Source organism: Vitis riparia, chromosome 11, assembly GCF_004353265.1.
Source record: "Vitis riparia cultivar Riparia Gloire de Montpellier isolate 1030 chromosome 11, EGFV_Vit.rip_1.0, whole genome shotgun sequence".
Taxonomy (NCBI): domain Eukaryota; kingdom Viridiplantae; phylum Streptophyta; class Magnoliopsida; order Vitales; family Vitaceae; genus Vitis; species Vitis riparia.
In genome coordinates, this window is record NC_048441.1 from 13,470,996 (window position 1) to 13,486,535 (window position 15,540).

Consider the following 15,540-nt stretch of genomic DNA (forward strand, 5'->3'; position numbering starts at 1 on the left):
ATGGCAGAAAAATCTACAAAGGTGCTGGCTGTGCTCTTGATGGTGTCGTGCATGGTCGCGTACGTTCCGACAGGGCTAGCTCTACGGCCAATCGAACATAAATTGTTTCATCTCCCTACAGGGTTCTTCTCAGATTGCTGGAAAGCCTTTACAGGCTTAAACGGGTGTGGGACGCAGTTTTATGCAGCTATCGTCACAGGCGGTTACGACCGGATTCGCCCCACTTGTTGCCATGCTATCAACTCCATCGTTAATAGGTGCTGGCATGAGTTTTTCCACAACGATCCATCCATCCCTCCATCGCTTAAGCGCTACTGTGTCCAATCAACTACCGTGGCCAAGCCCCTTTCCCAGGATAATTTGCATTGAAAACCTATAATTAGCAGTCATGGTGACGGTGGGGGGTGGTTCTCCTTGTGTAGAAATGGAGACTTTATCATGTGTTAATTACCGGTGTGGTATTCTAAGGTTTTTTTTGTTTGTTTTCTAATAATAATCAATCTTCTGTTACCTTCGAATGCTCATGCCTCTTAAAGTTACCGAATAAATGCTTCATTTAATACGATGATTCTCTATATAGGACGAGTCCATGTTCATATGCCAATTATGACTCAAATCATATGTTAGTGCTTTGTACAATTTTGGTTCATTTAAGCTATTCCCTTAGGTCTTAATGGTATTGATTGTGTTGAAGCTGCTTAAGCGTCTATATCTCTAAGTATGTATTTGGAGTGTTTAGACCTTGCAATGACTATTTAAAAATAAATGAGATGGAAAGTCAAACACGAAGAGTAAAAGAAATGAAAAAAAATTTAGGAAAGTGAAGGGTAAAGGCGTACGTATAACAGAAAGCCAATCCAAACCAACCTAAACCGATTATATCGATTTGGATTTTAATAATTATAAAGCTCGGTTTAGTTTAAGAATTTTGAAAACCAACTTTGTGGAGGTGGACATTTTAAGATTTATATATAATTATTCAATATTTGATAATTTTTTTATAATAGGTTCTATTAAAGTAATTCATTGTTATTAGATTATATGGTTAAATAAAATTTTAAAAATATTTATTATTTTTTAGGCTAAAAAATTTAAATATATTTTGAATTTTAAATCCAAGTTGACTTCAATTAGTTTTCAAATAAATTAGACTTAAGACCTAAATTAACTTACATCCAACCGATCAATCATCTATACCTAGCCAAACTAATTTTAATAATCTATACCTAACCAAACTAATTTTAATCAAGCTTGGTTTAGTGTGGTTTGATTTTTTCATTACTAGGAGATTGGTTTGGTTTTGATTCAAGCATAAACCAGTTGATTTGACTGATTTTTTTTTTCTCAAAATCTGTTGGATGACATCTTTTTACACCATTAGTGGAGGGTGCATTTGAAAGTCCCATAGGGCAGGTTCAAACATCTCATGGACTTTCAAATGTGACACAATGAGATGCTCAAATGTAACTACTAGGTTCAAATGCCCCTGCAAGTAATTTGAGCATTTGATTGTATTTTTAACCAATTATGTGATTTTTTTTGCTTTGAAAAATACTTTTTGGCAAATTAATTTGTCTTTGCTAAAATTATTTAGAACAAATCTTCTAGGATTTTTCTATACAAACCTAATCTTTGAACTCTTATGATGTTTTCTTGTATTGTAATTATAGCCATTGTTCTGCCTTAAACTCCTAACCTCAAAAACCTTTCAAGAATTGGTTTTGGAAGTTCTTCTAATAGAAAAACGTGCTGGTGCATCGATCTACTAGCTTTAGTGCTAGATTGCAACGATCCATTTAGGAAAACGAAATGTTGTGTCATGGACATTAAAGAAGAGTCTAGGTAGTGATTGGTATAAGATCCTTACAAATAAGCATGTTGTATCAAGTAAAACTGTACACATTCTTTTCATATGGTTAATTAATTTATTTTGTGATATGTGATTTTCTTTTACATCTGTAAAGTTTTTGGGGGACTATAAATTAAATATATATATATATATATATATATATATATATATATATATATATATATATTTTCACATATATATGATGTTCATTATATGAATTGATTTTCAAATATTCTTAATTAAATTAATTGATAATTAAGAAAATCCAAATGCATTTTTAAACTTAGAATGCATATTGCTTGGACTACCTTTTCACCCTCCTTTAATTTTATGAATCAAGAACAAAATTAATTTCAATTAGTATCATTGTAGGTTAATATTTTAAAAACAAAAAATTTCTATTCATATTGTTATATTCTTCACACATGGAAACTTAGAGAGTTGGGTCTTCCATTATTTGATGGAAATAATTACCCTCTATGGGGCACTTACTATCGTTTCGTTCCTTATCGTTGTTTGAATCCATGAGACAATTGAGTGGATTATGAAACACAAGACTGAGTGGCTAGTCCGTTTGGACCAAGGGTAGTAGATAGACTTCTAAATGACGGGTAGTGAAAATGGCGTTTGAGATGCTTACAAACATTAATTGCAATAGACAATAAACCATGATTGACGCAATTGTTACAAGGCTAAAACGTCAATCTTTAAGGTTTATCAAGGCAAAACAACCATTATGAAGCAGTAATCATTGACATAGTAATGCACAATTAAGCACAATTAAAGTCTTATTAAAATGCTCAAGGAGAAATTACATTTGAACAAGAATAAATAGCCACTAATGGCCACAAGAAAGGTATGCTACTACTAGTCCAAAACAACATTTTCTTGCTCAAGTCTTTTCTCTTTCTGACTTAACCTTCGAAGGGGCATGCCCGAAAACCTATCCGGAGACTCCTTTGTGCAGGGCGAATCACCATCTATGTCAAGGAAGCTAGTCAGACTTTACTCTTGTTGGTCGTACACCAACACCCCCATTGGAAAGTAAGAATAAAGTTTTTCTTAAAAATAATGCAAGGAGAATGCATTTAGAGCACAATGAAAATGGGTGATTTCCTTTTACATTAGTGGACAAAAATGTAGACCAATTGGTGAAATAAATATGCTAGAAAGGCCTAGAATATTTTGGTTATTACTTGTTTAGATACTTCTTCTATGAAGTTATCCAAACTTTAAACGTTGACTACTAAATTTGAAAATATCAAAATGAATGAATATAAGCCTTTATCTAATTTTTATATAGAATTAAGTGATGTTGTGAACTCTTACAGAAAGAATTTTTGTATCTAAGATAGAAAATATTGAGATTTGTTCTTAAAATATTTCTGTCTAAATTGACTGCCATATAAGAAAATAAAGATGTAGACAAGTTGAGAGTAGATGAGTTAGTAGATTCTTTATAGATCAATGAGCTAACTCTCTCATCATCAAAGAAGTCTATGAAGGTTTTCTTACAAGAAAAAGTCAACTTGAAAAATAAGAGTGAACTAATTCTAACTCAATTTAAAATATTCATGTTTGCCAAGAAATTCAAAAGAATAGGTGAAACTTAAGAAAAAGGTAAATAACAAAGAAGACTCCAAAAAGGAAAGAAAGGAATGTTGCCAAGAATCAAACAAAGAGAAAAATTCATTTAAATCTAATCAAGTGGAGTGGTACAACTATGGAGGAAAAGGGCATTATTAATTTTGATTACTTTAATTACCTGGCCTCTACACAAATAAAAAGGACTGTGCATGTGACTTGAAACTATTTAAAGCATGAAGGAGAACAATTCAGTGATTCTAATGAGAACAATGAAAGTTCTAATTTGTTGCCTTTGCAGCCTCTATAACAACTAGTGACCATGGACATGAAAATTCTAATGATGATTTACTAGATGAATAAAATGGTTTATATCAAGAAAGATAGAAGATAAAACATGAAAAATGTTAAACTTAAAAATATGATCAATAAAAAGAATACTCACATTAAATTCTTTGAATAAATGAAGAGTAACATAAGTGAAAATGAAGTCAATTAAATTGGGCAAACAAAATAAAAGAACTTAGTGTTAAAAATAATAATTTATTTGGAAAAAATTAAGTTGCTGTATCCGAACATTACTCTTTAATAATGACTAATGAATCCTTATCTTTTGATTTGGACCGGTTAAAAAAGTTGGAAAGTAAAAAATGAAATGTTTCATCGAATTGAAGTTCTAAAATTTTAAATGAAATAATACAAAAAGGAAAATCTTCTGGAGATAAATGTGGAATAGGCTATGCTGTTAAGTTTTTTACACACACTAGCGGGAAGATTACTTCTATTAAGCTTGTGGAAATTTCCTTTTCTAAGCAAAAATCATCTAACCAGCTCCTATATGCACTTTATGCAATAGATTGGGACATAACCAAAGTAAGCTCTACAACAAGCTCTTTGAAAATTCCCAATCTCATATTAATAGTTTAGTTAGTGAATCAAATTATCATAGAAATCAAACTTTGAATATTAAGAAAGGGGGACACTAGGTCTAGGAAAAAGAAGAGTCTTGTAGGTACATCTTCTAAATTTAGGCAAGTTTAGGGTTGAAAGAGTGGCATTACGTATCGTATAACATTCATGGGACTTAAAGCTATGGACCTAGTGATTGGTATTTTGATAGTGGATTCTTTAAACACATGAGGTCATACTAACTATGAGAAGTTCCATGGTGGCAATGCGGCTTTTTGTTATACTAGTGTTGCCCATTTTAGTGGTAAAGGTTCTATATGCTTTCTTGGCTACCAAGCTTAATGGAGTCCTTCATGTAAAAAGATTAAAAGCCAATTTGAGAAGTATCAACAAAGTTTGTGATAGTAATTTTGTTGTGAGATTTTCCTAGGATAAATATGACATATTAGATGAGTCTAAGAAGTATGTCTTGATTGGTTTTAGGACTTAAGACAATTGCTATGTACTTAATCAAAGTCCTAATTTTGTTGTAGTATGTGTAATAGCGCTAACTTAGATTTATTGAATTATGGAATAGGAGGTTAGGATTCATAAATTATAAGGATTTAGCTAATAGGAATTAGTTCAAGATGTTTCCAAATTTAATGAGTTTAGTAATCCTATCTGTGGGGATTATATTAAAAGGAAATAGGTTAGAGGGCATCAAAAGAGTTCATAGGAAATTGAAGCCACTAGATTTCTAGAGTTCATGCATCTTATGAGGATTGATAGCATTAGAGGTAAGAGGTATGTCATTGTTCTAGTTGCTAATTTTTTAAGGCTTGCAACTATTACTTTCCTACGAGTAAAGTCTAAGGCTTTTAGACATTTCAAGGCAATATACTCTACAATTCAAAATGTGAAGGAGTATTTAGTTGTAAGAATTAAAAATGATAGAGGAAAAGAATTTCATAATATAGATTTTGTGCTTTCTATGAGAGTTCTTGAACTAGACATGAATTCTCCACTCCTAGATTTCTTTAACAAAATGAAATAGTGGAGAGAAAGAATACAATACCCTAAGAAATGATATGTGTCAAACTCCATGCACATGAGTTGCCTCTTCATTTTTAGGTAGAGGCTATAAACAATATTGCTTATTGCACTTCAAATAGGATTCTAATTAGAAGTAGAACTAAGAAAACACCTTATGAGTTGTAGTTTGGTAAGAATCCTAGCTAGTGTATGTGTAAGTTGAATTCCAAATCTGATTGAGAGATCTTCCAAGCCTATTCATTAAAAGCAAAGCATATATGACATACAATTTGAATATTAAAGTTATCCAGAAGACCTTCAATGTGATCATAAATGATTTAAGACATAGTGCTTGGAGATGATGGTAGTGTAGGCTTTAATACTTAGAATGAAGTAGAGAGACAAACTATTTAGATGAATTTTTTAAAAAATAGGAGACTTGAATATAGATGATAAAGATACAAGAGTTAAAATACATAAATCAAGAGTTCCTAAAAACCACCCAATCTCAAACTAATAAGAGATCTAAATGAATCTATGGTGACACGGAGACAAGCTAAGTTAAATAAGATAAGATTTCTATTCTATACCTCCTAATTGGAGCCAAAACACGTGGAGGAAGCTTTGAGAAATGTAACGTAGGTACCACACTACATGAGGATTAGAGTTATACCAATTGACTAGAAATAATGTGTAGTATTTAGTTCCTAAGCTAAATGAAACTAATGTGATAGGGATTAAATGGACACTTAAGAATAAATATGATGAAAATGTAATAAAAGTTTGGAAAAAAGCTACTCTAGTAGCATAGGGATATACTCAAATTGAGGGGATATACTCAATTCTCATTTTAATTTTTATCTATATTTACAATTATTTATTAAAAAGTATCAAGGGCTTAATAATCATAGAGCAAATGATTGCAAATATTTGTCACAGAGTATCACATTATTAGAGTATTGTTTACATATAACTATAATTGGGGACACATGTGAAAAGTCTATGCGATCATACAAACCATGTGATAATGAGCCTTTGAAATATTTTATTCATTTTTTATTTTCCATATTTTTCTAAACTAACGTATGAAAGCATGAATCTAAAGATATCGACACTCCACTTTAATTTTAATAAAACATAATTAATAAAATATTCTTAATTTTATAGAAAATGCATGACATGTAAAGAAGAAATAGTTATCAAATATTTTTAATTATGGAATAAGATGACCCAAAATACTTCGAGTAAATAGAACACCTTTCAAGAGTATCAATACCGGCACATCCCTTTGCACCCTAGAGGCATCTTCAGTGATGAAGTGGTAAGCATATGTGAAACTGAAAAGTGACTTTATAATTTGAACGTCATGACTAATATAACATGTTAGCCATGTCATTATATCACAAATCAAATTGACTCAACCTGTCTATGAATTAAGTAGAAACTGCTCCATATATAAATACACATTAATTTATGACAAAACGTTTTAATAAAATAAAATAAAATTCTTTGCAACATTTTTGTAACTGCAAGCTGCTATAACCCTTCCTTTAAATCACATAATCCACAGTAAGCATTCTTCCCAACCTCTCAACTCTTGTGGTAAGACAGGTTCTGGTAACAAGCATGGCAGGAAAATCATCACAGACGGTCTGGATGCTAATAATGCTTGTGTGCATGGTAACACTGGTGCGTCCAGGGCTAGCTAGTCGGACACCACAAGTAACTCTAGCACCAGGAGGAAATGGGTCGGAGAAGGAAGAGCTCGAGTGCTGGTATGCTTTATTGGGCGTAGAGGGTTGTGTGACTCAGATTCGGGAGGCTCTTGTGCTTGCTAGTGTTGATTTAATTGAAGCTGCTTGTTGCGTAGCAATTAATAAAATGGAAGACAGGTGCTGGGCATTGTTGTTTCCCTGCGAGCCTATTTACTGGGAATTCCTCAAGAGCTGTTCTACTGAAACACTTGCGCTAGCGCCAGCGCCAGCACCCCAGTGAGTAGGATGTGTGAAGCACCATGGCCAGCCTCTCACACTTGGTATGGATTTGTTCAGCAAAAGCTGGCTGGTTTCGTGGACACATACTACAGGTTAATAAGATATGCATGGTTAAAACTAGCTAGTAGGAGATTTAACTCTCAGAGATTTTTATAGAAGAAGTTCTTTTTCTATTTCCATGGCGTTCTAATTGTGATGCAATTTCAGAAAATGGATAGTTATTTTTTTTCTTTTAATTAATGAAATTCCCAAAAAATTTAGACAATGGTATCGTAACATATTTTTATTGATAGATATAAAAAAGGTACCACCTTATCTATGCATTTTTAAGTTCTATTATTTATATCTTAATCTCATTTATTTATACTCTTATTCAATGATCGATTTGGATTTGAGTTATATAGGTTTTAGTATATTTGACATATTTGATAAAATAATATAAAATAAAAATGACTTGAAATTATAAATCAAATTAATTAACCTTTTCAAATCACAAACATTCTTTATCTTAGTGGTCATGCCTTTTTTTTCTCAACTTTTTTTATAATCTCATTGCTTAATATTAGTTATGACAGTAAATATGTTAATTTAATGGTTTTAAAAAATTTAATTTGATTTTAATAATTTTGATATTTAAAGTAAAAATCAGATAACATATATGTTTTAAGACGGGGTTAATTTGATAAATTAACTTAATAACTTGATATCACTTGGCAACTTAGATGACAATTGATTGTTAATTTTTTTTTGGGTCTTAAATCTAAATAAATTTTAATTTAACTTAAGTTTAAATAGTATTTAGTAATATTTTTTTAATGTTTTATACTTGTTAAATATTAAGATTTTTTTTTTCATATGCAAAGAATTAGCATCTTAATGCATTAATAAAAAATAATATAACCAAAAAGTAACTTAACATATTTCTTTAAATGATAGAAATTATTATAATAATAAAATTAAAAAATAAGAAATTTATTATTATTATTATCCTCACAAAAAAAAATTATTGTATTTATTTTTATTTCATATAATTAAAATAAAATATTTTAAAAACAAAAACAATCCCATAAAACCTAAATTAAAGTGAAAAAATACAACAATTTAATTATATATTTTCAAATATTTACCGACATCAATTAATATTATACGAATTTATACTATACTATCTATAAAAGTACGAAATGTTTTAGCTTTTTTTTCTTTCTAAAATACCCTTATTATATCATTTATTTTTTTCTCTCCTCAATTTTAAGTTTCTAAATTGTTTTTATTATTCAAACCGTTTTATTATTTATCACAATAATTAATATCAAATTTATTTATATAACATCCATTTATTTAATACCACAAAACCATTCCCGTCTTTATTACTATGTGTGTAACATCCATCTATTTAATATCATAAACTCATTTAACTTTTACTCTTATCCTAACTATTGAAAGATTAAATTGACACTTGTTCTAATTGTTTATTTATTTTTCTTTGGATGTAAGTCATTTTTTTTAATTATCTATTATTTTATATGGAAAAATGATTTTGTATATTGATTGGTTATAGAGAAAAATGTGAGATATTTATTAAATTGATATCCTCTATTGTGACTAACAAAGTAATGAAGATGAATGATTTTAATGACTTTTTTCTTTTAATAATTTTCCTATTATATTTATTATGATTTATAAAATAAAAAAATAATAATTTTAATGACTTCCCCCCTAAATTTCTCTTATTTTATTTATGTTACTTCTATTCCATTTTTATTAGTTGATAATAATTAATAAGGTTAAAAAATTTACTTATCAAGTTACTTTAAATGGTAACATCTTATTATTATTTCAATTACTAATATTAAATATATGCACCCACTATTATTCATTTTAATCATTAATATTAAATTTATTTTGGGCATTATTATTTATTGTAATTATTAATATGAAATTTATGTGAGTAAAATATCTATATTATTTTAAAATTTTGTCATCATCTAAGTCTAAAATCTCATATGAAATTTATTAAAAACCATATGAAGCAAGCCGATTTAGTCAACATACATTATTCCAACCTCCATTTGAACTTGAGTGAATCAATTGCAAACTAATCCGTTACGTTGTCCGGCTTAGTCTTTCTTAGTTTAATTTTCTTGTCTTCTTTGTCTTGGTGTACATTAAGGAAATTAATTAAAAAATTCTGCATGTTAGCATGAAAAAAAACACAACATTCCAAGTGCCCAAAAATACACACACAATCATTGGGACGATGACTTGGGTGATTAAACATTTTGATCTCCATTATCACCAACAACAGAAACTAAAATATATACATCAATCCTGAGAACATGCCATGATCACTAGATAGAGAATGAACGAACCTGGATCCATTTTGCTTTTCCTTCTGAACAAAGTATGGATCTTCTAAGGTTGTGGAGGGTACCACCTTTCTTCTAAATTCTCTCGGACGATGGGAGCGTAAGAGAATCGGGTTTGTCCTTATTCCAAAACTGATGTGATGATAATGAACAAACACACAGTCTTTGGATTTATACCCTCCTGCCTTAGGGACGATACCCTTTGGCTATTGGGCCTCACGAGTCTTAGGCCCATCATCTAAGGCTCGTGAAGGCGTTGGGCTCTACACATTAGGTGGCTTATACTGTGGAAAACCGATACAAAAACAAATATCAAAGGTGAATAGCTTAGTCATGTGTTATTCTCAAATATGTGTGAGTCCATATCTTAACATTGGGAGCATTCACACTACTTTTGTCTTGAGGAATTTGGGTATTTAGGGTTAGTGATAAGTTTCTTTTAATTAATATGATTGAATCAAAACTCTTGAGCATTAAGAGCTTATTTCATAGCGATTATAGGAAATGCTTTTAGTTTTTTTAGCACTTAAAAATAACTCTTTTAATAAAAAATTTCAAGTTTTAAAAAAATTAAAAATATTTCCTAAAATTACTATTAAAGGGACTCCAATTAATTGCTCTAGCATACCCACATATCAACATGTTTACTTTGGATAATACTACTACTCCTTACGAAAAGATGGGGTGATTAATTTTACCAAAATAAGGGTATATTTTTGCGGCAATGGAAATGGATTGAATACCTCTACGTTAATGATAGAACTTAATAATCTGAATTAGGCTATATGAAAGTCTATCATAAAATATTTTCGCACCATCAAAGATCTATTAGACAGTCTTGAATATAAAAGAGGTAAGCTTAAGGATATATACTTTTAACCTTGAATGAAAAAAGATGAATAAGATTTAATGAAGGCAATTGCTTGTAATAATCTTGTACAACTTCTCACACCATATGGCAAATGAAACTAGTGTATGCTCATTATCTCTATAAGAAGTTGAAGTCAATATTTAATCAGAAGACCATTGGTAAGAAAATGTTTTTGCTAAAGAAGTTAGTGAACATGAAGTTAAAGAAAAGAAATTTAGTAGCTGATCACTTGAATGTGTTTCAAAGCATAATAAATTAGTTAACTACCATGAAAATGGCACATAGATATCAAAATGGAAGACTTCATAATGCAAAAACATTCAACACACAAGATAGAAAAATAAATAAGAGTAGCTAATAAAAAAGCTATAATACGTCTATTAGGGTATTGCAACAATATTGGTTCTAAGTTTAAGGACTGGTCATCCAATGATGACTCTTAGAGTAAACCTACAAGGTGTCATGTTGAATGTCATAAAAAGTTTAGTTTACTTTTATTAGACATCAAATAGTTTTCAAATAAAATGATCAAATTTTGGTCAGCCATGAGATGTGATATAAAATTTCATAAAGTGTTTGATCTACCCTCATTAGACATCAAAAGAAAATAAATGTTTTCATTATAAGAGAGAGACTCTCATGAAAATGAATATTTGTTAATTCTATTTGAAAAACAGATCGATTAAATACCAATTGATTTTCATATGAGATAATCAAAACTTGATCTAATAAAATCTAAAGGAAAAATAAGTGTTTTCATTATAGGAGAGAGGACCCTATAAAAAAAAAAGGGACAAAAACAATTGGTTTTCATATGAGATACTTAAAATTCGATCCAACAAAGTTTAAGGACAAAATAGATGTTTTCATTATAGCAAAGAGGTACTATGAAAAGGAATTATTGTATTTGAAAAAGTTGAAAAATAGGCAAACTTAGGAAAAAAAAATGACAAGAATACCATAGCCATTGTGTATAGAGTTTTAGTACTTGTAGCTAAAAAATGACCATTTTTTCCGCTAATCGCCATCCTTAGAAGCACTTAGCAACCATAGCAACCATGATCATGTTACATCAACCGTCAACTTCCCTTTTTTTTTTTTCCCTCTAGGCTAAAATTTGGTCTTTTTTTTTTCCCTCTAGGCTAAAATTTGGTCTCACAGTGCCATTGATGAAAGGGATATATATATATATATATATATAGATATATAGTTTGTTCAACAAATTACCAGCAACATTTCCAGTTAAGTCCAACATATATTTCCAAAACTGACAGAATATCAAAGTTGGAAAGCTTAATACATATGATAATCACCATAATTAATGTACCTCTTTATTCTCTCAATATGTTCATAATTGTCCTTTATTCTCCCAATTAATTCGAACTAAAAGAGAAACCAAGCTGCTGTTACCAAATTAATTAAGGAACTGGTTTATAAATCCTCCCCCGTCCTCTTCCTCCACACCCCAACGCTGAGAACCTCTTGCCAGCAGCAGAAAAGAGTCTTACTTAATTTCCGACGAACCAAACAAACATGTTAAGAAAAAACCAAGTAGTCTCTTCATGGCTGGTAATGATGATATGCATCCCTTTGTTGGTCCATGTTGGACAAGCCCACATAGGCCCCCAACCTGGTATTCCCTTCCGGCCACCTAAATTTCCCAGCGTGCTACCTCATATTCCCGACCTGCCAGGTCTATTACCACCAATTTTCGATAAAGATATCCAGAAATGCTGGTCATCTCTTTGGGCAGTTGGAGGATGTGTGAGGCAGATTCAGAGGACTCTTGCCGGTTTCAACCTCGTCCATATTGCCCCTGCTTGTTGTGAGGCCGTCAGTGCCATTGATGAGCATTGCTGGCCCAAGATGTTTCCCTACGCTCCTTTCTTCCCCCCATGGCTCAAGAGTAACTGTGCTCGCCTCTAGAGGCTAAGCCAGTTGGGCCCATAGATCGGTAATGACCAGAAATCAGAAACAAATAAAGGTTGATGATTATTTTATAAGTTACTGCTTTCTTTCTCTTCTCTTCTCCTCCTAAAGATCTGTAGAAGCAAATTCAACCAACAACAGACCCAGCTGCCACTGTTTTGGTTTTAATGTATCCTGGAAATAATAGCAAAAGCAACTAAAAATTGGAGAAAGTGATTCCCATATTACATGCACATGAAACAAACTAAAGGTCTGCATGGATGTACTTCTTGTTTTTCAATTTTTGCACTTTATTTTTAAAATTTGGCAGCAAAAGTTAAAAATAATAATAATAATAATAATGATAATAATTGTATAGATTTTTAGTTAATTAAATTTATTTAGTTTTTATTTAATGAAACCAATCCTTAGGGTTTTTTTTTCTAGACTACTTTTCTAAAGGTATGCATGGGTGTAATTCTTGTTTTTCAATTTTTGCACTTCATTCTTAAAATTTGGCAGCAAAAGTTAAAATAATAATAATAATAATAATAATTGTATAGATTTTTAGTTAATTAAATTTATTTAGTTTTTATTTAATGAAACCAATCCTTAGGTTTTTTTTTCTAGAGTACTTTTCTATGGCCAAACAAAATGTGAACAAAAGGAAGAGAAAAATGGTCAAGGAGTGAAGATGACTTTTAAGTAAATTATGCTTAAATAGTTTATTTAAAACATACTACTTAATTGATATGTTAATACTAGATTTTTTTTAATAAATCAATTTAATTTTTTAACTATTAAATTGATATATTAAACCCGACTAATAAATTTGTTTATCAAACAAAATTCTTATGAGCAACTAGAAAATTGAATTATTTTAAACCATATTAAATCATTAAATTGATTTATGAAATACGCTTTTACTCTAATATTAGTTATTGTGAAATTAGCCTTCCAAACGTCGACATCCATTTACTTGTATTTTGATTATGTTTTTAGTAATAAGATAATTGGCATGGTGGGCTAAATACTTGAACTTTGGGACCATCCAAGGAAGTACGTAACAAAAAATTAAGATCAAACTCGTATATGTTCTCCCGAGTTAAAAAATAGATGAGTGTGCAATATTTGTCGTGTAACACTTTTTTTTTCCTCTTAAGATTATACTTGGTTAGTACTAAAGAAATAAAAAAATTATTAAGAAAAAAATGATTTTATTATGTTTGAACATCATGGAGTATTAAGGAAAAAGAAAAATGTTAAAATATTTTTCTTATTTTCAGAGAATAAAATAGATAAAAACTTTAAAAAATTGCATTTCTCAATCATTTGAATTTCTTTAATTTTTCAATTAACAGCTAAAGAAAAATATTTAATAATTTTTTTAATCTTTTTCTTCTAAATTAAAAAGAGAGAATTGTGTCACATTTGCCATGTAACATATTTACATGAAATGAAAAAACAAATTTACTATATGTTTGAATATCATGGAAAAATGTGAAGAAAAATGTTTAAATATTTTTCTCATTTTCCTAGGATAAGAGGGGGAATACTTGAAAATTTCATATTTCTCAATAATTTGAGTTTCTTTAATTTTTCCCTTTAACAACTAAACAAGAAACATATTTTATAATTTTTTTTTTCTTTTTGTATATTTTTTCTATCAATTTAATTCTCAAATGCTTTTAAAACCAAGTTACTCGAAAGCTTATTAAGAAGCAAAAACATTATTATCAATATCATTTTTAAGCCTTTTTTAAAAAAATAAAAAAGAAAAAAGAAAAAAAAACCTCTAAAACGTTGGCACTTTAATTTTGTTTCTTTTTATAGTAAAATCCCTACCTCTGGTTTCATTTATAATATTAACCTTTTATTTGAAAAATCCTGAAAATTGTTTTTTTTTTTTTTTTTTGGGCTGTTTGGGGGTGGGGAATAACAGTCAGATGTGAGAAATAGCATGTTATCAGCATATTCCTTTTGTTTGGGTCACTGGAGTCAAATTCTTGGAGTCAAATTCTTGGAAGCTTAATTGGTATCGGTTTCTAAAACTAGCGGACATGAGGTTACAATCTTTATTTGGTTTTTATTACATTTTTTATTTATTCGAATTGAAGAAATTAATTCTAATTCTAAAAGCTAAAAGCACGTTATATAAAACTGAACAAAATATCTAAAATAAATAAAAAATAAAAACCTCTTGATTAATATCTTCATCCTCCTGCTGCTATAAATCATGGCCACATTCTTTTTCTCCACATCAAATATTCTCACCGTCAATCCCTTGCTTCAATCCAAGCAACAATGGCAAGGAAAAACCAAGTAGCATCAGCAATGGTAGTATCAGTTGTGTGCATGTCAATGCTGCTCCATACTGGACTAGCCCACATAGCACCCAACCCGCCACCTCAGAGGCCAAACATACCAGGTCTACTCCCGCCATTCTTGGGCATAGATTTACAGAAGTGCTGGTCATCTATTCTGAAAGTAGAAGGATGCGCGTGGGAGGTTTATAAGATTCTTTTCAGTTTCCAATTCGGCTCCATCGGCCCTGCTTGTTGTAAGGCTATTAGTAGCATTGAAGATAATTGCTGGCCCAAGATGTTTCCCCTCGCTCCTCTCTTCCCTCCATTGCTCAAGAGTATGTGTGTTCGCCCTTCACCGCCGCCTAAGGAAGTATAATTGGGTCAAACCAGTAATGAGCAGGAACAAATAGATAGCTAGCAAATAAGAGTTGATGATTGTTTTGTGAGATGACTAGTACTTCCTTTGTCTTCTCATATAGATTTTATTTATATAAGCAATTTCAATCAATGCGAGACCGGGAGTACGTAGTGTTTGTTTTTTTTAATTATTTTTTTCATATGTTTAAGGCATTTTACAATTTTTCTTTGCATATGCTTCTCAAGGCTTCCTCCCCATCATGGAGACTTCGAGGAAGGGAAAGGGTCAGGAAAAGAAAATTAGGAGAAAAAAAATGGGAAAAAAAACCTAAGAAAAAAAAAGGGCTGAGCTTTAATGATTTATTTATTAAAAAAATTATCA

General features: G+C 30.4%; 4 protein-coding genes across 4 annotated transcripts; all 4 read left to right on the plus strand.

Annotated features, from left to right (window-relative positions):
- LOC117924772 lies at positions 1-369 on the plus strand. The gene has a single exon (XM_034843486.1). The coding sequence runs from the start codon at positions 1-3 to the stop codon at positions 367-369; it is 369 nt and encodes a 122-aa protein (XP_034699377.1).
- Positions 370-6,982: 6,613 nt separating this feature from the next.
- On the plus strand, positions 6,983-7,351 carry LOC117924773. Its single transcript, XM_034843487.1, has one exon. The coding sequence runs from the start codon at positions 6,983-6,985 to the stop codon at positions 7,349-7,351; it is 369 nt and encodes a 122-aa protein (XP_034699378.1).
- Positions 7,352-12,120: 4,769 nt separating this feature from the next.
- LOC117924774 lies at positions 12,121-12,513 on the plus strand. The gene has a single exon (XM_034843488.1). The coding sequence runs from the start codon at positions 12,121-12,123 to the stop codon at positions 12,511-12,513; it is 393 nt and encodes a 130-aa protein (XP_034699379.1).
- Positions 12,514-14,799: 2,286 nt separating this feature from the next.
- On the plus strand, positions 14,800-15,177 carry LOC117924775 (egg cell-secreted protein 1.4-like). The gene has a single exon (XM_034843490.1). It carries the CDS (start codon positions 14,800-14,802, stop codon positions 15,175-15,177), a length of 378 nt encoding a protein of 125 aa, XP_034699381.1.
- Positions 15,178-15,540: the final 363 nt, after the last annotated feature.